Source organism: Phascolarctos cinereus, unplaced genomic scaffold, assembly GCF_003287225.1.
Source record: "Phascolarctos cinereus isolate Bilbo 61053 unplaced genomic scaffold, phaCin_HiC Scaffold_1;HRSCAF=81, whole genome shotgun sequence".
NCBI classification, from domain to species: Eukaryota; Metazoa; Chordata; class Mammalia; order Diprotodontia; family Phascolarctidae; genus Phascolarctos; species Phascolarctos cinereus.
The window spans coordinates 116,622,209-116,643,824 of NW_027555514.1; the positions used below are offsets into that span (position 1 = coordinate 116,622,209).

Genomic DNA, 21,616 nt, shown 5'->3' on the forward strand with positions numbered 1-21,616 from the left:
TTCTGCCCTCATTTCCCAAGGGTTTCAGTTTACCCAGGGAAGACATTATAAAAGATGGGAATGGATTAAAAGTGGAAGAATCTGAAGGACAGGAAGCCAGGCTCATGATCATTCCTAATCTATGAGCTCTTTTGAAGGACAGGAAGTTAGGCTCATGATCATTCCTAATCTATGAGCTCTTTTGAAGGACAGGAAGTTAGGCTCATGATCATTCCTAATCTATGAGCTCTTTTACTCATCTGCTCTGCTCTAAACTGTCATTCCAATTAGAGGTGAGCTTGAGGCACTTACCTACTAATGCTTCTCCTGGAGATAAATCAAGGGCACCTACAGAAAGATGGGAAGTTCTTGACCCCCTACTCTGACCAACTACTCAGGGGATTTGTTTTTTCATGGTTACAAGAATAGTTTCCCCTATGCCCAAAGGGCTACAAAAATGTGCATACCCTTTGATCCAGCAATAGCACTTCTAGGGCTAAATCCCAAAGAGATCAAACAAATGGGAAAAGGACCCACATGTACAAAAATATTCATAGCAGCTCTTTTTGTGGTGGCAAAGAATTGGAAATTAAGAGGATGCCCATCAACTGGGGAATGGCCGAGCAAGTTGTGGTATATGAATGTAATGGAATACTATTGTGCTATAAGAAATGATGAACAGGCTGACTTCAGAAAAACCTGGAAAGACTTATATGGTCTGATGCTGAGTGAAGTGAGCAGAACCAAGAGGACTTTGTACACAATAACAGCCACGTTATGCAATGACTGAGATTGTTAAACTGAACTATTCTCAGCATTACAAGGATCTAAGACATCTCCAGAGGTCTCGGGATGGAAAATGCTGTTCACTTCCAAAGAAAGAACTATGGAAGTCAAATCGCTATCACTTATTTTTACCTTCTGTTGAGTTTTGTTTCATCTTTCTGATGGTTCCTCCTATTGGTTTTAATTTTTACTTACAACTTCACTAATGTGAAAATATGTTTAATGGGAATGTAAATGTAAAGCCTATATCAGATTGTGTGCCATCTCGGGGAGGGTGAGGGGGAAGAAGGGGGAGAAAAATTTTCAACTCAAAAGCATATGGAAGTGATTGTTGATAAATCAAAATAAATTAATAAAATTTTTTTAAAAAAAGAATAGTTTCCCTTCCTTTCAATAACAGGGTTGATGGAATGGAAAAAAGGGAGAGCTAAGGGAAGGTAAAAGAGAACACAATTCCCACACCTCCCAGTCCCACCATTGTACCAGTTTCTCAATAGCACGTGCAGAATTTCATAAGTCCCAAAGTCAGTCATTTCAGTTTCCATCCCTAGCTGAAAGCACAGCTATAAAATGGAGATAGCAATAGCAACAGCTCCTAGCTCACAGGGTTATTGTGAGAATCAAAAATGAGCTGATAAGAAGCTTAAAGCACTTTCTAAGCTGGCATAGAGCCTGGACCTGTAATTTCACTGACATGGGGCAATGGTTCTCAAAGTGAAAGAAGATTAACTTAGGGGTCCCTAAAACCATTTCAGGGGATGCTCAATATCAAAACTATTTTCATAATAATATCAAAGCATTTTCATTTCTAATTCTAATACAGTAACCATTGATAGATAAGCTCCATGTGAACAAAACCTCTTTGGCATCCTCAATAATTTTTGAGACTGAAAAGGGACCCTGAGACCAAAAAGTTTAAGAACCACTGGCATAGGGAAATTTCCCAGTAAAAAACCATCTACTAATGCAGGTCAGTACCTTCTTTGAAACTTACAGTCTTAAAGAGTTGCCTTGGACACTAAAAGGTTAAGTGATTTGCCTAGGTTAGAGCCAGAATATATTAGACCCATGACTTCCTGCCTTCAAAGTGCGCTCTCTCTCTCTCTCTCTCTCTCTCTCTCTCTCTCTCTCTCTCTCTCAACTCCCCTTGCCCCACCCCCCTCCTACCCTATGCCACACTTTCTCTCATTATATAATCAGTTATTATTACTAAGGGTATTATGAGTTTAGAATAAGCTATTCAAGGAAATGTCATCATGGACAAGAACCAAGAGGCTGAGAACTACACTTTACCACTCTTAGGGAGCTCTGTGGCTAACCTTCGTAATCACTCAGTTCTAAGCATGTTTGGCACTCTTAGGTCTGGGTAGAAGAATCAATGGAGTCTACTGTCCACATTTCTAGTGTATGAATAGCATGCTACCAACAATGACACCATTGTGTCTTGACATCATATTTGTTGATATTTGTTGAAATTCACATTTGCCTATTGCTATGTCCCAAAAGTTACTACCAATCCAGGATTACTACCACTAGACCAATACTCTAAAAAAAAAATTGTTTAAGAGGAAAGGTCCCCATATGTACAAGCACATTTGTAGCCTCTCTTTTTACAGTGGCAAAAGCAAGAAATAAGGGAGTGCACATCAGTTAGGGAATGGCTGAACAAATTATGGTATATGAATGAAATGGAATATTACTGTGTTGTACAAAATGATGAAAAGGACAATTTCAGAGAAACCTGGAAAGACTCATATGAACAGATACAAAGAGAAGTGAGGAGAATCAGGAGAACCATTTATTCATAACATATTTATCTACTACTGTGCTTTGTGGCCTTGGAAGCTGTTGAAGTCATGGATACTAACAAGAAGTACATCTTTTGACTAAGACATCAGTTAGCGAAAGCTAGCTACGACCCTAGCTCAGAAGAGCTTGGAGAGGAATAAGTTATGGTATGATAATTCAGTTTGTGTCAGGATCTCCAACCAGAGAAATTACATTTACCAAGAAATCTTGGTGTCCAAGGAAAACGCAAATATAGAAACAGTGGAGAACCACCTCATACTAACTAGTTAAAAAATTAGGAAATCTTTCATTCTGTGAAATAGTCCCCTGGGGCTTTATGATTGGGGTCCTGAAAAGATAATGCATCACCCCATCTACTGCCCAAAGGGGAATTAATAACACTCCTGGGTGATCAGGAGGACAAGAGCAATAGATAATTGCTCAGATGGGACCCAAGGAGGGCAGTCAGTTCCTGTTTCAGTGGAATTTTTCTGAGCCAGATAATGGCTCACATCAAGAGGATTGAGATGAAAATGAAATTGCATGCTAGTGCCTTCTTGAAAGTCTAGGAAATCAGGCAAGACTATTTTAGCCTGAGAGGAATTCTGACTGGACAAAGGGAAAGAACTGAAGCTAGAAGCTATATCTCCAGTAGTGGAAGTTCCTAAGAATTGGAAGCTATTTACAATGCCTGACTTACTCAGAGCTGGAGACAGCTAACGAACAGCTCAGGCTAATTACTGAGGTTATCTAAGCATATTAAGGGTCCAAAATGGACAGCTCTCTGCTGGAGTGCCGGGGTGATCTATCTAGCAACTAGACTGACTTTTGATTCTCCAGGTTATACAAAGAGTCAAATGACACCCATTAATGCATGTAATATGAACTTTGAATGAAACCCTGAGAGAGAGGCAGCAGAATATTGTTGACAGAGAGCCGGATTCATGACTGGGAAAAACTAAGTTCAGATCCTGCCTCTGATACATGTTGGCTAGGTAATCCTGGGAAAAATTCCTTAAAACTGCTCTAAACAACATTCTTTTTTTTTTCTTCCAAGCTATCAGGTTTAAGTGACTTGCCCAGGGCCACACAGCTAGTGTCTGAGGCTGAATTTAAACTCAGGTCTTCCTGACTCCAGAGCCCCTTCTCTATCTACTGTACCACCTAGCTGTCCCTTCTTGACAACATTGTTAAGATGGTAAAATGAATAGCAGGTACTGATCTGCATTGGTAGAGGGAGTTTCCTTAACCAAGAATTCCCTTTGCTAATGAAATCACAGATCTAGTCTCTATCCCCCTGTATAACCCTGATATATGGTGCAATGTACTATGTACTGCTTGTAACCTATATATTTGGTCTACAGTATGTAACTTTTTCGTATATACGTATACATATAGATATAGATATAGATATAGATATAGATATAGATATAGATATAGATATAGATATAGATATAGATATAGATATAGATATAGATATAGATATATAGATATAGATATAGATATACATACACATATATATGCTATTACTAATTACTTTTGTGTTATATACAGTTAGGTGACAGAGTAGATAGAATACTGAACCTGGAGCCAGGATGACCTGAGTTTAAATCCAGCCTTATACATTTACTTAGGTGTGTGACCCAGAGCAAATCACTTTATCTTTTTTAGTCTCGGTTTCCTTATCTGTAAAATGGGAATAATAGCACTTACCTTCCAGGGTTGCTGTGACGATTAAATGAAATAATATCTGTAGAGCACTTTGCAAACCTTAAAGCACTATATAATGCTACTTTTCATCTTCATCATCATTATCATCAAACCTATGCCTCATTTTGTCATTGCACAATTCTATGCACCTGTATTTGTACTATGGATTTGGGATAATTACTAATGATAATATACTAATGATAATGCTCGTTTCAAATATATGAATGTTTTTGTTGCTTTTAAAGCATTTCACAAGCTATCCATCTTCATACTACCTTCCCAACCGTATTATACATCAGGCCCCTTCTGTTTTTTCAGTCTAGACAAATTGACGTTGCTGTTCTTCACACACAATATTCCGTCTTCTGTCTCTATGCTATGTATCATTACAATAAGTGTAGTACTCTCACATCTGGGTTGATGCTCTGTCTTTTAGACAGAGTTCCTGAACTGTCTTTTAGACAGTTCCTGAACTGAACTGAAGCATAATTTCCCATTGGGCTGATTTCCTGGATTTCATGATCTCCAGAAACTCAACCTTCTGGAAGGTGAAATCAACTTTAAAACTCATACATCTTCAGATGATTTCCCATCCCTGTTGCAGAGCTTCATCATATCCCGCCCCCAGTCAGTAACCTTCCTACTCCCATTCCCTTTTCAGATCCTTTTTATGTGTTATCTTCCCCCCCTATATTTTGAGCTCCTTGAGGGCAGGAATTTCTACCTTTCTTTGTATCCCTAGCCCTTAGCATAGTGCCTTGCATATAGTAGGCACTTAATAAATCTTTATTGACTATTGAAGAATTACTGTATAGTCACCCCACACTCCATCTTGTCTAACCTGGAGATACTATCAGTTTGGAATTGGACAGGATAAACGTCACAGAAACTAGCAATCACTGGCTGAACAGTTTCCCGGGGCTACTGTGGAGCTGCCTTTTTATCATTCTTCTGCAGGCTGTATCAATACCCAAGTACTGTACCAATCCAAATGATCATTTCAGATATTGGGACTTACCAACTTGTTGATATGCTTCCCAATTCCTTCGCAGAATGTTCTTATTAGATCAATACTAATCAAGTCAGCTGAGTGAACTCTGAGTCTTTAACCAGAGTGGAGGGGATAGGAAAACACAGGGAGGATTCCTCTTTTGGCCAAATAGAATATTTGAATGTTATAAGCACTAAGCAATAGAATGTATGTGATCAATGTTGAGTGTATTGCAAAGCTGTTGTTTTACTTGCTCAGTGCAATCTTTCAGGCATCACCAGTGATGAGAGACATACCTTCTCTGCAGTCCTAGGAAGAGTAGGTAATGGAGATGAAGGTGTTGGGACCACTCCATCCCCAAAATTATATACACACACATACATGTTTATATTTAAATATGACCTTTGTCTGACTGCAGCAGGAGTAATCATAAAGTAAATCAGTTTTTATATAATCTGTTATTTATTCTAGTTTTTATACTGACAAAGAAAAAAACCCAGGAAATGTATATTTTTAATTACATATTGTGAGTAATTATATATATGCTTTCCAGGTGATATTTCTGGGAGAAGCAAATCAATGAAAGAGGACATAATAAATGACATTTATATAGAACTTAAAGTTTTGTAAAGCATGTAGATTATCTAATTTGATCCTCAAAATAGGCTTGTGGGGCAGTTAGGGGGTATACTGGTTAGAACATTGGGCTTGAAATCAGATCTGGGTTCAAATCCTGACTTCATATTTACTAGTTTTGCCATCCTGGAAAAGTAATTTAACCTCTTTCAGCCTCAGTTTCCTGATCTATTCAACAAAGATTTATATCTGTATATAAACACATATATATTTGTATATACACATATATCATACATAATGTCATACTTTGTGGGGGTTGTGAGAATCAAAGTGCCTTCAGTTATTATTGCTACAGGTATTATCATCCCCATTTTATGGATGAGGAAGCTAAGGTTCAGAGAATTTAAATGACTTAAGGCAGCATAGCACAGTGAAAAGAGCAGGGGCTTTGAAGTCAGAGACCTGGGTTCAGATCCTGCTTCTGTCGTGTATGACCTTTGCAATTGATAGTTTAGAAAGTTGCCTAGACCACTGAGAAATTAAATGACTTCTCCAGAGTCATGAAGCCATTATTTCTGAGAGTCAGACTTGAATCTAAGTCTTCCCAGCTCCAACTGTCTATCCATTATGCTATGCTACCTCTCTTTAAGAGAAAAGAATTCAAAGAGCATAATTGAAATGAAAACACCCTGAGTGGATGGCGAAAGTCATTAATGCTCTGGTCTGAAAGACATAAAACGTACAGCCAGAGAGCAAGAAAGAAGGCACCAAATCATAAAGGTTATGGGAGCATGTCTTGAGCATTTGTCCTGGGCTGTATGCCAGAAAGAAGGGAAAGTTGATAAAGAAACCCTAGGTCCATTCTAGGGGTGCACAGAGCCAGGGTTTGGGGGCATATGGATAGAATAGTTTTGCCCTGTGATCGTGCTATGAAAGACAGAATAATTCAGGAATCAGCACTTAAGAAGTTTGTTGACCTGAGATTGAAACCCAGAGGAATATTTCATTAACCACCTAGTTGTATTAGATGGTATTAATCTGGGGCAAGCTGGAGTGAGTAATGAGACTTCAACTGTTTTCCTATACGTAATTAGTACTGCTCCCCATTTTCCTAACCTCTCTGCTTCCCCTTTCCCCTAATCTCATTCAGTGCTGACTGAGTATGTATGTATTGGGTTAAAGAAATTTTAGGGAAACTGGGAGAAGGGCAGCCAAAATAGTTCGAGAAGTGAAGGTGAGTCACCACGGAAATACACCCAGGTCTCTGACTTCAAAGCCCCTGCTCTTTTCACTGTGCTATGCTGCCTTAAGTCATTTAAATTCTCTGAACCTTAGCTTCCTCATCCATAAAATGGGGATGATAATACCTGTAGCAATAATAACTGAAGGCACTTTGATTCTCACAACCCCCACAAAGTATGACATTATGTATGATATATGTGTATATACAAATATATATATGTGTTTATATACAGATATAAATCTTTGTTGAATAGATCAGGAAACTGAGGCTGAAAGAGGTGATCTTTGGGAAGGGAGGAATAGGAGGTAAGAGTTATAATGTCCTTCCCTTTTGAGACTATTTTTCTCATATATAGCCAAAACAAGACAATAATGCCATGAAGGGAGGACAGAGTAGCCATCATAAAGCTAATCCCTGTAAATCCAGGCTTCAGAGCAGAATGTTCAGCAAATATCCTAGAAAGAAGCCCATCCATACTGGTTTGGGCGTCTTGAGGGAAATAGAGCTGCTGAATGAGCTGAGCTAATGTGAGCGCTCGGCTCCCCACCAATCCAGCCAGCAAACCCTGCCTCCACCCTGAGAATTAATTGCTGGCCAGAAGCTTTTTGCTTTCCATCGGCTCTGTATGAATCCTGTGTTTACATAGCTGTCTGCATGTACTCTCCTGCATTAGAATATATGCTCTATGAGGAAAAGGTCTTTGTTTTTAACCTTTCTGGGTCTCCCCAATGCTTTGCCGAGTGTCCATCACATAGTAAATGCTTAGTAAATGCTTATTGGCTGACTGACTGACTTACAGAGAGAAGATTCTCCTTTATTTCCTAGAAAGAGGAGAACTGGGAGTTTGGGGAATTTGGATAGAGAAATTGGTAATTTAGGGAGAGGTTTGTTTCCAGTAAAATTCCATTGTCACTTCCTGGCATCCAGGGATTTTTTAAAAAACGTCTTTAAAACAAAACAAAACTGACGTCTTCTCTGCATAGAATATGGAGATAAGTCTGTTACCTCCAAAACTGTGTCACCTAAAGGAGACCTCTGTTCTTCTGCCCTCAGTCTGGTGGGTGGACAATACTACACCCCTTACTCCTGAGCAGAGACCCCCGCTCACGTCGTTTTCCGCACGGTCATTAAATTCTCTGGGCTCCCGCTGTCTCTAAGCTCAGACTCTAGATTTTCTTATCAGATGCAATCTTTTTGCCCCTGTCTGTTCCCACCCCACAACTTGCCATTTGCAGCTGAACTACATGCCTGGGATCCAGGGAGGGAGATCTCCCTGGCTTTCAAGTTCCCGGGGTATATAGGGAGCCTGGGTTTCCAGGAAGGCCAGACAAGGTTTAGGAGATTAGGGGGAGGGAGAAAGAACAGGGCTTTCTAAAGTTTCGTGATTCTTTCGCCTATGCAGAGTGAAAAAGAGCTCTTTTTTCATTCTCCTCCAGTGCTCAAAGAGCTATTCTTTAGGAGAGAGGTGAGAAGCAGGAGAGGGACAGACAAATGGAGCGCTTTCATAGCTGAAGTTGGAAACCTACTGGAAGCGGAAGGACGCTATGATTGACTGGGCGCTTTACATTTCCAGAGTGGGGAGTCCTGGGTCTGGGAAAGAATGAGAAAAAACAGGGTTCTGCCTCTTTGTATCAGCGACTATCTCCACGCGCTGAAACCAGGAGGCGCAAGGAGATGCAGAGCTATTTTGGAGAGGTGGCGCAGTGCGCTCAAAGGGGTAATTCAAATGGAGGCTTTACAGGGAGAAAGACTGCCCAGGTCAGACATATGTCTCTCGATGGCAGGAATCTTAATTTTGTGTTAGGATGGACGGGAGGAAGTCTAGAATTGTTAGTAGGAACCTGGCGGTTGAGGGCCGATTTCCGCCCCACCAGGGTTCCTTGCGCCTACCGCGCCCTGCACTCTCCAGCTTTACGCACGGGCCTCGGCAGGTAGTGGGGCCTCGATGGGTAGGGCAGAGAGGTTGATCCTGGTCTCCGGAGAGCGGAACTTTGTCCTGAACTGTTGTTTTCTATATCAGGGCCTTCTCTGGGTGGAAAACGCTAAGCAAGCAGGGTTCCACAATACGACTGGTGGAGGACAGGAGAGTCTCCGGTCAGTCTCGGAGAGGGGCGCACAACCTGGTTGGCGGGTGGCTGGGTCTTCGGGTTAATGTATAATTGTGAGCAGATGGCGGGGGCCGGCGGCAGCTTGGGGGCCAGGCCAGCTAATGAGGGACAATTAGCCCGGGGATGGGGTGGGGGCTGTTGGGGGAGCCTGGTCGCAAAGGTTGATGTTTGCTCCTCAAATAGTGAAGTAAGTTGGGCAGAGGGCTGAGTAGTTGAGCCTCTGGGCTTCCCCTGGCTCCCCCTCCTTCTGAGCCCAGTCCCCAGTCACTCTTCTCCCAAGTCTCCCCCACCGGGTCTGGAGCCTCTATTTGCTCAGACCAGAGAGCTCGTTGTAAAGGCGGGGGGAGGGAGAGGTTTATGGGAGAAATCGCAGTCACCACCATCTGCCGAGGCTTGTCTCAGCTCCCCCTGACATCCCTACCCCACCCCCATCCCCATGCAGCTGTTTACTGGAAGATCATGGCTTGGGGCGCAGCGACCTGCATCTCTCTAACATTGTGGACGTTGCTGAGGGCTAGGCCTGGGAAGCCGTGATGGGCAGTTGGGAAGAGACATTGAACAACAGAATTAAGTTGGTCTCATATACTACCTCTGTTCCTTAATCCATTTAAGCACACGCAAGTAACTGACTATCTAGGGGCACGCAGCAACGCGCAGGAACTGAGCATTCCCAGTAGCAATGGGGCTTTCCACATTCTGCGGTCCTGAATCTACCATCTTGCAGGATCTACTGTTACACTAAGCCAGAGGCAGTAGGACTGGCCTGAAGTAGCTGAGGAGAAAGACCTGAAATAATGAAATGTGTGTGAGCTCTGGCATGAGGAAGAAATGCCCTCAGTTGGTCCTTGGAATCTAGAGTTGTACTCTGCAAGATCATTGTTCTCCTCTCCTAGGCACCCTAAACTCTGACCCTTCATCAATAAAAAAGGAAAAAGTTAGAGAAGTGTACGGCACACCTCCAATTGAACAGGGACACTCCCACCCCCAGCTGAGTCCAGGCCTCATTGCCCCTGCATTGCTGACTGCCCCATCATTTATTCTTATTGCTGGATTCTGTTAGGGTTTGACACTAGAATGGGAAGATACAGTGAGACCTCGGCAGTTCTGGGCTTCTTTTTTCTTTGTCCCCCTCTTGTCCAGTCACTACCAGACCGTTAGAGAATCTAGATCAACCTCTGTGTTCCTACCCTGTGCCCTTCAAAATGGTGACCTAGCCAATATGTAGAGGTAGCTGTGAACATTGAATGCCATTCCTGACGATAACACATGCACGTATGTTAATCCTGGTGAGAAGGGATTTGGCACTTGGGATTGAAGGAGGAAAAGCTGAAGCTACACACCAGCACACAGGAATCCCACACACTCTTCTGTATATACCCGTCGGCATCACCCCTGCCACCTCCATTCTTATATAGCAATGACAAGATGCCACTGCTCCTGTACTAGCACCTTACCTAAGAAGTGACTAACATAAGATAGTATACTGGAGAGCCTGTGAGAGCTCATTCCATGTAAAGCCAGGAGTACCAGATATATGCCCACCAAGCCCAGTGACCAGTTTGAGTCTTCCTTCTTTTCTCCTTCCCTTCCATTTTCCTTCCTTCCTTTCTTTCTTTCCATCTCTGCGATATGCATATATATGAAAATGAAATATACATATGGCATACATGTCCCAACAAAACTATAGTTGAGATGGAGGGAATCTACTCAGCTATGTATGTATGTGTCCAGGAGTGTTCAAGCATATATCTTTATGTGGATGTGTCTACATGGCTTTGATGGTAAACTAGAAAGATTCTGCATCCCCCTGTACTGTGTGTTCCTTAGTCTTTTCTCTCCATATGAATGTGGAAGTGGAGGGGGTGTGTGATATGTAAGTGTATGTTTGCATATATATGTGTATGTGTGTATATGTGTGTCCATAAGTGGGAATGTGTACATACCCACCCCAAAGGGCCTGGAACAGCCGGTTGTTTGGTGATGGAGGGGTTGTGGGCAAAGTGGAATCTCAGCCCTCAGAACTTGGGGAGAGAATAGGAAAGGTAGCTTTGAGCTGACTTGCCTGAGAGAAAGAGTCAGATCCATGGTGCACACCTCCCTCCTCCTCTCTCCTCTCCTCATGGCCTGTGACATCACTGGCTGCTCCCAGAAGCCTGCCCTCTGCACCTGAGCTCTGGCTCTCTGTAGAACTGGACCCCCTCTCCCCAAGACAGGACTGGAGCAGCTCCCCTGGTGAGGGGAGGGGAGAGACTATTCCTGGGACCAGAACTCATCACCCCAGGGTGCTTGAAGTGGAACTCCAGCAGTCCACCTTCCCAGGAGAGATTGGCTGATCTCTTACCTAAAGCTCCCCACTTATCTCCACACAGGTAGCTCACCTTGCAAATTCATTGTCTGTTCTGCCTCTCTGTACTGGCTCCATGTCTTTGTGTGGTCAATCCCAACCTCATTCTTCCTGCTGTCCTTGAAGCAACTTTGCTTCTGCCTCTTTCATCCTTCTATCCTCCTCTCCCATTATCATGATCATCAATTATTTGTTAAATAAGCTAATGTTCTTGTTGTAAGCATGTGTGTGGCTTTTGGAAATAGGGTGCATGTATGGGAGGAGGGTGATTTTAGATGGACTGAACCTGAACTTCTCTCAGTTTCTTCACTCCTAATTTTCATCTTTGGGAGCAGACACATCCAGTATTCAGGGCTGAGTTGAAAATCTACTTCTTCACATTGGCTTAATGTAACTCCTTAAGGTTCTTACCCAATTATCCCGTTGCTTTTCATGGCAGCCATTCAGAAGAGTGGCAAAGGGGACCAAAAGACAAAAAGCACCAGAACTAAGAACCTCAAATCCTGAGGGCTAGCAGGATTTTGCTATTTGCTTTTTGCTATTTGCTTTACTTCTAGACCCTAGGCATGCTGCATCTCTTGCTCAATATGAAAAAGTTTGACTCTTCTTTCTCACTTCTTGGGAGAATAAGTGGTTGGTGAAACACATATTTTAGACTCCTTGAAAAGTAAAATGGAAGCTAATCTAACACTTACTTTTACAATTTGGTATTGTATTCTACACTGTTTTGTCCACCTTCATTTCCCATTTGTTAGTCTTCTTTGCCCCAGCTTGATTGGCAGCTCCTAGAGAGAGCAGGTGATTAAGGGGCACATTGGACAGAGCAGTGGCTTTGTCAGCAGGGGACTGAGGAACAAATTTCATGTCTGCTACTTCCCATATGTGTGATGATGGGAAAAAATCCCAACTTCTCTGGATCATAGCTTCCTCATCAGTACATCGAGGAGGCTGGACTAGCTAGCTTTGGAGGTCCCTTCTGGGTCTAAATTCGTGATGTGATGACTTTATCTTATTCTTCTGAATGTCTTCCCAGCCTGCCTCCATTTTCCAACATAATTCTGGGGCACTTACAGGATGCTCAATGCATACTTGACTTCAAGGTGGAACCATGAAGAAAAAGTGTGTAAGCGGTTTCCTGGTACTCCTACTTCTGTTTTGTTTCCTCTTTTCCACTGACCAGACAAGTAGCCAAAGGCAGGCTTTAGCTACTTGAGAGACTCTCCTGACATACCCACCATAAGTCAGCAGAAGGCCCTTGCTTTTCTACTATTATTGTCTAACAACCCCAGGGGAAGGGTGTGGGGGGTCAGTGCCTACAGCAGAGCATCCCTGTACCCCATTTCATGTCTACAGACAGGTCAGAAATTCTGGCAGACCAGAAAGCTAGCCATAGAGATGTCTTTTAGAAATAGTCAGAGTTGGAGGCAGCTTGGTGGTGCAGTGGATAGAGCACTGACCCTGAAGTCAGGAGGACCTGAGTTCAAATCCAGCCTCAGACCAAACACTTGACTCTTACTAGCTGTGTGACCCTGGGCAAGTCGTTTAACCCCAATTGCCTAAAAAAATGAAAAGAAATAGAGTTTTCCCCACCTAGATCCTTCCTTTCTAATTTTTTAAAAATTACATCAATAGCATAGAGAAACTCTCTACCAAGGCAAATGGACTGACATGCATTCTGCAACTTATAGTCATAGGGAATTGGCTAGGGGACATTGGTAGGGCATGAGTTACCCAGAGTCACATTGCTAGTATGTTTCAGACGCAGGGCTTGAATCCATGTCTTCCTCACTCTGAGATCAGCTTTGTATCGAAGATACCATACAGACTCCTTTCTGATAGAGGCTCTCAGACCAAACCTGAGCTGCTGAGGCCTTCAGAAGACAGCCAGAGGAAAGGCTAGTTCCTCCCTCTTTCCATCACAGGTTCTACTAGAATATTTCAGAGAATATACTATGGAAGAGGGAGAAGGTAGCCTTTCCTGAATGACTTTGCAAGAAAACAGGGAGAAGTGGGGCATCCTAATGGTACTGGGACTGAGGACCAATTCCCTTGAGGTACTTGAAGGCAACTAATAGAATACTAAGCTAGAGAATCACAGTAACTCCGGGGAGTTGTCTTCAGGGTATATACAGAGACATGAACCACTAGAGATGTGGCCAAATTATTTTGGAACTTCAACTGGATCGTCAGCCCAAGAGCTGACCTGGGTGTCTGGGTTAGGCAGGATGCTGCCTGGGAGTGCCAGGTCCTAAGCCCAAGCCTAAGACGATTAGCACCTTGTCCTGATCAACTAGATCATAGAGTGAGTGAAAGGGAGTAAAATGAAAAATGACCAGAAAGGTAGGAAGGATCCATGTTGTGAAGTCCCAAATAGAAGATTTTCTATTTGATTATGAAGTAATAAAAAGCCATGGGAATTTATTATTTTACAAGCATTTTACTATCTCTCCCACTGCTTCCCTCCCCAACTAAATAGTTTTTTGTTTGTTTGTTTGTTTGTTTTGGTTAGGCAATAGGGTTAAGTGACTTGCCCAGAGTCACACAGCTAGTGTTATGTATTTGAGGCCACATTTGAACTCAGGTCCTCCTGAATCCAGGGCCAGTGCTCTATCTACTGTGCCACCTAGCTGCCCCCCCCCCAACCAAACAGTTTTTTAAAAGAAAAAAGATATGTATAGTCCAAAAAGCAAGATTCCCACATTGGCCACATCTGAAAATGTAAGTTTCATTCTGTATCTTGAATCCCTCACCTCTCTAGATGGAGATATTGGTATGAGTCATCTTTAGTCCTTTGGGCTCATGGTTTTATCATTGCAATTGGTCAGAGTTCTGAAGTCTTTCAAGGTTACTTTTCTTTAGAATTTCGTTGTCATCATATACTGTTCTCCTAGTTCTGCCCACTTCACTCTGCAGTGTCTTCCCAGGTCTTCCCAGTTTCTTCTGAAACTGTCCATTTTGTCATTTCTTATGACACAATAATATTCTGTTACATTAATTTACCATAGTTTGTTTAGCCAATTACCCTAATAGGTGGGCACTTCCTTAGTTTCCAATTTAGGGGAGCTATGGTCCCCACTGCATCCTGGGCTACCTCCAGTTGTCTTGCTCTGTATCTGGCCACTGTATCTGGCTCTGGAAGAGAAAGTGAAGCTGGGCAACTTTGCACAGTGATCCCTCACTTAAATCCAATTCACTTGCATGTCATGGCATCACCTCCCTGATATAATGGTCCTCTTCAAGAATGAGGGACAAACAGCATTCTCTGTGAGTAGAAAAGGAGCTGCCCACTGGGGACCAAACTGGAACTGGCCAGTCGGGCAACATGGCTTGCCTTCTTCTTTCTTTCCTTCTTCCCTCCCCCCCACCATTCTTCCTTTCATCCATTCTTCCTTTTTTCCTTCTTTTCTTTTCTTTCTTTTCCTCCCTTCCCTCTGTCCACATAAGGTATCACACCCTTACCTGCAGGAGCTCTGCCCAAAGGGAATATAAATTTTAATCTTTGAAACCTTTTTGTTTGTTTTTTCTCTTAAAGACCAGCCTTAACCTTAAATCACTCTTAAAGACCAGCCTTAACCTTAAACCATTGATTGGCCAACAATAAGTCCCCGGCCAAGCCCTATCATTATTTGGGCCCTGATTGGCTCAGAATAAATGTAAATAGCAATTGTTTCTATTTTGTCCAGAAACCCTGAGGGTCTTCCCCTCCCAGATAGATTTTTTTTGACTAGGTAAAGAGGCCATTCTCTGCTTCTTTTCTTCTTATTGTTGTTGTTGTTATTATTGTTATTATTATTATTTGGTGGGGAGGGCAAGTATATATCTATAAGAAATATTTCTTATTATTATTATTGTTATTCTTAGTATCAGCCTTAATCACTGAATGGGTGCTGCCTCAGTCAACCTGAAACCTATTAAAGATCTTAACTTGAAAAGGCCAAAATCCCCCATTGCATCCTGGACCATCTCCAACTGTCCTGATTTATATTTGGCCACTGGACCAAGATGGCTCTGGAAGAGAAAGTGAGGCTGGTGGCTTTGCACAGCCCTCCCTCACTTAAATCTAATTCACTTACAAGTCATGGCATCACCTCCCTGATGTCATGGTCGTCTTCAAGAACAAAAGACAAATAGCAACAACAGGGCTACTATAAAAAGACCTGTTACAAATATTTTTGCATATATAAATCATCTTTCTCTTTCTTCGATCTCTTTGGGGTATCACTATAAAGTTAGTAATCACTGGAATTTATTGAGTATATTAGTGTGTATGGGAGAAGAGGGATAACAGTCAGAAGTTTGCTTTAAGAAAATCACTTTGGCAACCGAGTGGAGTATGGATTGTAATGGAGAGAGAAGTAACGCAGGAAGAGCAGTTAGTTAGAAGGCTATTGAGGTAGTTCAGGCAAGAGGTGATGAGGGCCTAAACTAAGGGGGTGGCTGTGTAAGTGGAGAGAAAGGAATGTATAAGAGATATTACATAAAGGAACACAAGATTGGGCACATATTGGATATGTGGGGTGAATTAGATTGAAGAGTTGAGGGTGATAAAGGTTGCAGGCCTGGATAATTGAGAAGATGGTGGTATCATAGATAGTCATTAGGGAGTTCAGAAGAGGGGAGGTTTAGGAGGAAAAGTAAATGAGGGTAATAACAACTATCTCACAAGGTTGTTGTGATGATTAGATGATGTAATATTTGTCAAGTGCTTAAAATACTATATAAATGTCGGCCTGTCTTTCAGTTAGTAGAGTAACATGCTATTATTACTCTGAGACACAAGTTACTACCATTTCTAGACTGACTTATATCTACAATTTTCTGTATCACTACAGGTCCAATCCTAAAGCGGGAGATAGCCCAGTCTTGCCTCCCCACATTCCTGATTCTCACATCTCTTTTCCTCTAGTCAAGGCAAGTCATCCCAGGTCATGCAGCAAAACGGTAAGAGAAACCCTGAAAAAGCTATGGTGGGGTAGGGTGGGTGGTATCTGATCCATTTAGGACTTTACCTCTCCCAACTCTGACTCATCTATCCTTTACTGCTGTGCTGAGGAGCAACACTCTCCCTTAATATAACATCACTACATCACCACCCCTAGAACTGAAAGAAAAGTATGACTGTGGGAAAATTGGCCCCTCAGCTATGCCCCAGGGAGAAGGAAGTGGTACCTCTGAGAGGCCCTGAAGAGTAGAGTGGAAACCTGGCCCCTAGGGGTGAGCCCCACCCATCTCAGAGTAGTCATGCTGGTTGATCCTGAGGTATGCTGTCCTAGGGGGCATCCTACTGCAGGGGGACAGAGGGAGAGCTTCTACTGTGTATGATATCTCCTCCTTCTTCCCAGGGATCAGTAGTGTGAATCAGCTAGGGGGGATCTTTGTGAATGGACGACCTCTGCCCCCGGGTACCCGGCAGCAGATTGTGAAGCTGGCAGTCAGTGGAGTTCGGCCCTGTGACATCTCCAGAAGCCTCAAGGTAACAGCTGGGGGTGGGGAGGGCAAAGTAAGTACCAACCTGGTGTTGGGTTCTGTTGGGCAAGAAGCTGAATGGGAAACTGGCTCTAGTTTCTATAAAGCATTCTCAGAGGATACTCCTTAAGGTTGGGAAGTGAGTATCTAGAGCCCAAAGGCAAGACTGTCCTCTGGAGCATTCTCTTGTTGTTGATCCTTGGAGTCTTATTTTGCCAGAGAGGCTTCCTCTGAAAAGAGGCAATTCCTTCCCCTGGGTTGTGTACCTCTCCATCCTCCCATCCTACCCAGGTATCTAATGGCTGTGTGAGCAAGATTCTGGGGAGATACTACCGCACAGGTACCCTGGAGCCCAAGGGCACTGGGGGAAGCAAGCCTCGCCTAGCTACACCCCCTGTGGTAGCTCGTATTGCCCAACTCAAGGGTGAGTGTCCAGCTATCTTTGCCTGGGAGATCCGTCACCAGTTATATGCTGAAGGGCTCTGCACCAAAGACAGGACACCTAGCGTGAGTATTTGTCCCTACCCAGTGAGAAAGGCTGAGCAGAAGCTCATTTCTGGAAGACAGTGTGGGGTACCACCATTAGGATGCCATGGAGGGAAATGAGCCAGGTTCCCTGAGTTCTACTGGGACCTAGAATTTAATCACCTGAAAAATGGGGGCAAGGCAGAAGTGAGAAGAGGAAAAGAAAGTTTCAAGAGAGAAAGGAGAAAGAACACTGCTCCTATTTAGTAAACATGAAAGGGACTGCTAACAAGGGAAGGGGTGGGGGAATGCAGAGGGCTATGGAGACAAAAGAAAAGTCTCAACCTTAGAGTGAATTCTAGCTTTAGCCACCAAGTATAGTACCTGAGCTAGTCTTATACATCCCTCTTGCCCAGGTCTCCTCCATCAACCGCATTCTGAGGGCCTTACAAGAGGACAAGAGGCTTCCTTGGGCCCAACTCACACTGCCAGGTGGGAAATGGAGCAATGCATAGGGGTGTCAGGGAAAAAGGGAAACAGGTAGGAGAAAAGGGCTCTTCCGCCCTTCTGGACTCTTAAGAGCCTCCACCCAGAAACACATTTCAGTATCCATCATCTGGAATTTGGGCCAGTCCCATAATCCTTACTTGCAAAGAGTCACTATTGATTGCTGATTGGACACACTTCTGTCCTTCCTCTGTCCATGAATCTGTATGTGCAGAATCCATTTGTGCTGGATGTGCACTAGTTCAGTTCTTTTTAGCTCTTGTCACTGCCCCAGTTTTGAGATGCTAGAGATCCTATTGCCAAGTAGTAACAATCAGCCACTCCCCTCTCTCTGCAGGTTTCCCTGCTCTAGGTCTCTACTTTCCCCACAGTGGTTCTGAGGCACCCCAGGTGGCCAAGCCAGGCACACGCCAGCGAAATCGAACCATCTTCTCCCCATATCAGGCTGCTGCCCTGGAAAAAGGTGCTGGATCTAGGAAGGGGAGGGGAGGGTGCCGAGTAGTCTCCTAGAAGAAGAAAACTTCTCCCTCTCCACTCCTCCTACCAGTCCCCCACTCACCAATCACAACAGCACTTCAGCCTGACAGGCACACAATATTCTTTGGACAATGAGGGTGGGAATAGAGATGGGAACAAATCAGTGGTGAGAGTTAGGCATTCCGGGCACTGATCAAGAAAAGAAGTTAGAGGGTGGACCTACTTTGGGGAGCAAGAAAGTTGGAGGATACATCTACTTTAGACATGGAATTAAGGACAGCAGCTATTATCCTCCTGTGCTGTGTCTCTCATGCCCTCACTCTGTGAGTCTCCTGGCAGAGTTCCAGAGGGCACAGTATCCTGATCCAGCTACCTGGGGAAAGCTAGCTGCTGCCACCTCTCTGCCTGAGGCTACAGTGAAGGTGAGATGCTAATAAATGGCAGAGTGAGTGCTGATAGAAGCTCTCATCCTGAGTAGAGAAAGAGATGGGGAGAGGAGCCAGAGTGGGAACACTAGTGAGAGTATATGGGAAGAGACCATGGAGTTGGCAACAGCTTTCTGATCTCATTCTAATCTCAGGTTTGGTTTTCTAACCGAAGAGCCAAATGGAGAAGGGAAGAGAAATTGAAGTGGGAAACTCAATTCCCAGGTGGTTGCCTCTTGATCCTCAACCCTCAGGCATACTAAGTCCCCAACTCATCAATCTTCCTGCCACTCAATCCACTCATGCCCCTTTTCCCAGCTTTCTCACCACATCCTCCCCTCCCCCATTGGTCAAGGAGAATCGATCTCTACCCTTACTTTACTCACCCTGCTCTTCCCAGCTCCATGTTCTGAGCAAATCTGGCCCAATCTTAGAGCTGCTTCCCAGGGTCTGACCTCACAAGATACTTCAAAATGGACCACTTCTGCACAGGTACCAAAAAATAGATAAGGGTTGTGGGGCTGGTCCAGGGGATCTCTCAGTCCATCCTCTAGTTTGTTTTAGGGAGGCCAAAAGGCTAAGCCTTCCTGGTGTAGGAATGATCCTGATTTCTCCCCAGGAGCACTGATATGGAGGCACAGGAAGGTAGGCCAAGTTTCCTCTCCCTCTTCTTCTTTTCTTCCCTGGCAGCCCCCAACCAGTCTTCCTATGCCTCCTCTTCTTGCCCCTGAGCCCTCAGAACCACATCACTATCAACTGTGCTTGGGAACAGCATTAGGAAGGCATATGAGCAATGCCTTACCCAGTGTCTGGCAAAAATCTTGTGGTGGTAAGAACCCAGAGCTACCTTCACCTCTTTCCTCCTTCATTTTCAAGTCATGCGGTGGGAGGGGCTGACTTTCCTTGATCAGTTGGCAGATAAGAATCACAAACTGGGGTCAAAAATGGAAGCTGAGTCCAGCTTCACATCGCTTCCTCCCTTGACAAAGCACGAAGCTGGGGAAGGATCAGCATTTTCATGATGCCCCTTCTGTAATCCCTCTAATTTCAGCAGCAGTAGCCCAGGATATTGGGAATAGGGTATGGTAGACAAAACGTCCCTTGGTTTTGAATTCTGGAATGAAGTGTCTCATCTCTTCTTTCTCTATGAGGACTTACCCTGCTCTCTTTGTCACTACAGGACAAATATCCATTGGAACCTCATATTCTGGATATAGCACACCTTTGTCACCAATGCCCTTCCCTGCCTTGGATACTCGGCCCTTCTTTCTACCATCCCTACCCCATGTCTTCATGCCTTTCATTCCCTCTTCTGCCATTGCTAGCTCCCTCCCACTCTAAGAATTGGAGTGGAATAGAAAGTATTATGGTATAGGGGAAAGAGTACCATGTTGGAAGTCAAGAGATCTGGATTCTAAACTTAACTCTGCCATTCACTAATTGCATTTCCTTGGCTATTAATAGCCAAGGGGGAAAAACACACTCAAAATCATTAATCAACAGAGAAATGAAAATTAAAACAACTTTGTTGTTTTACTTGTCAGATTGGCAAAGTTTTCAAAAAAGAAAAATAACAAATGCTGGAGGGATTGTGGGAAAACAGGGACATCAACGCACTGTTGGTGGAGCTGAGAACTGGTCCAGCCATTTTGGAAAGCAATTTAGAACTATGCCCAAAAAGCTATTAAATTATGTATATCCTTTGACCCAGTGATACCACTATGAAGTCTATACCTCAAAGCTATCAAAGGAAGAGAAAAAGGAACAATATGTCCAAAAATGTTTATAGCAGCTTCTTTTCATGGTGGCAAAGAATTGGAAATGGGTAGAGTGTCCATCATCTGAAACACCAATTGGAATGGTAAACAAATTATGAATGTGATGGAATACTATTGTGCTATAAGAAATGAAGAAGTTTCAGAGGACTCAAGATGAAACATGCTACCCACCTCCAGATAGAGAGGTGATGGACTCAGAGTACAAATTAAATCATATTTTCTCTTTTCTTTCCTTTTCCTTTATTTCTTTCCTTTCTACTTTCCTTCTTTCTTTTTTTTTCTTTCTTTCTTCCTTTTTTTGGACATGGCTAATGCAAACATTGGTTTACTTTACTACATGTGTTTATAATAGGTTTTGCTTTTCTTGCTTTCTCAGTGGGTAGAGTAGGGGAGGTAGTAGGGAGAGAATTAGGAACTGAAAATAAAATAAAACTGAATTTTTTAAAAATTTTGTTACCTTGCACGAGTCACTTCTCTGGTCCTCAGATTCCTCATCAGTAAAATGATCATGTTCTTGGGGATCTAGGTGAAAGAGTAAGTTAATAATAAAGAATACCTTCCCTCTCCAAATATTTGTTTGTTTCTCTTCCTCCAAGCTCTATAGGTCTGTTACTCAAATAGCCTCTGCTTGTCCTACAGTTTAAGCTCTCTCCTCAATGTCCAAGAACTTCTTTTGTATGAACCTTAATTCATCATACAATTGCAGACTAGGGAAGGTTCAGCTACTTTTCAAAGGTGGAGCTGGTGAGATTCCTGTTTACAGGTCTTCCTCCCATCTCTAATAACAATTTTTTATTTTTCATAGGAAGATGGTGAAAAACTTGTTACCACTTTCATTTTTCTGGAATGAGAGCATGATAAGGATGGAGTGTGTTTGTATAGGGGTGTGTGTGTGTGTGTGTGTGTGTGTGTGTGTGTGTGTGTGTTATGTGTGCTCATATATATGCTGGCCAGTCCTGGGCATGACAGGGGC

General features: G+C 43.2%; 1 protein-coding gene across 1 annotated transcript; it reads left to right on the top strand.

Moving 5' to 3' along the window:
* Positions 1-16,453: 16,453 nt before the first annotated feature.
* PAX4 (paired box 4) lies at positions 16,454-19,198 on the top strand. The gene is made up of 8 exons (XM_021002388.2): positions 16,454-16,466; positions 16,868-16,998; positions 17,283-17,498; positions 17,873-17,948; positions 18,252-18,266; positions 18,316-18,426; positions 18,780-18,862; positions 19,021-19,198. The coding sequence occupies exons 1-8, from the start codon at positions 16,454-16,456 to the stop codon at positions 19,126-19,128; spliced, it is 753 nt and encodes a 250-aa protein (XP_020858047.2). The 3' UTR covers positions 19,129-19,198.
* The last annotated feature ends 2,418 nt before the right edge of the window (positions 19,199-21,616 follow it).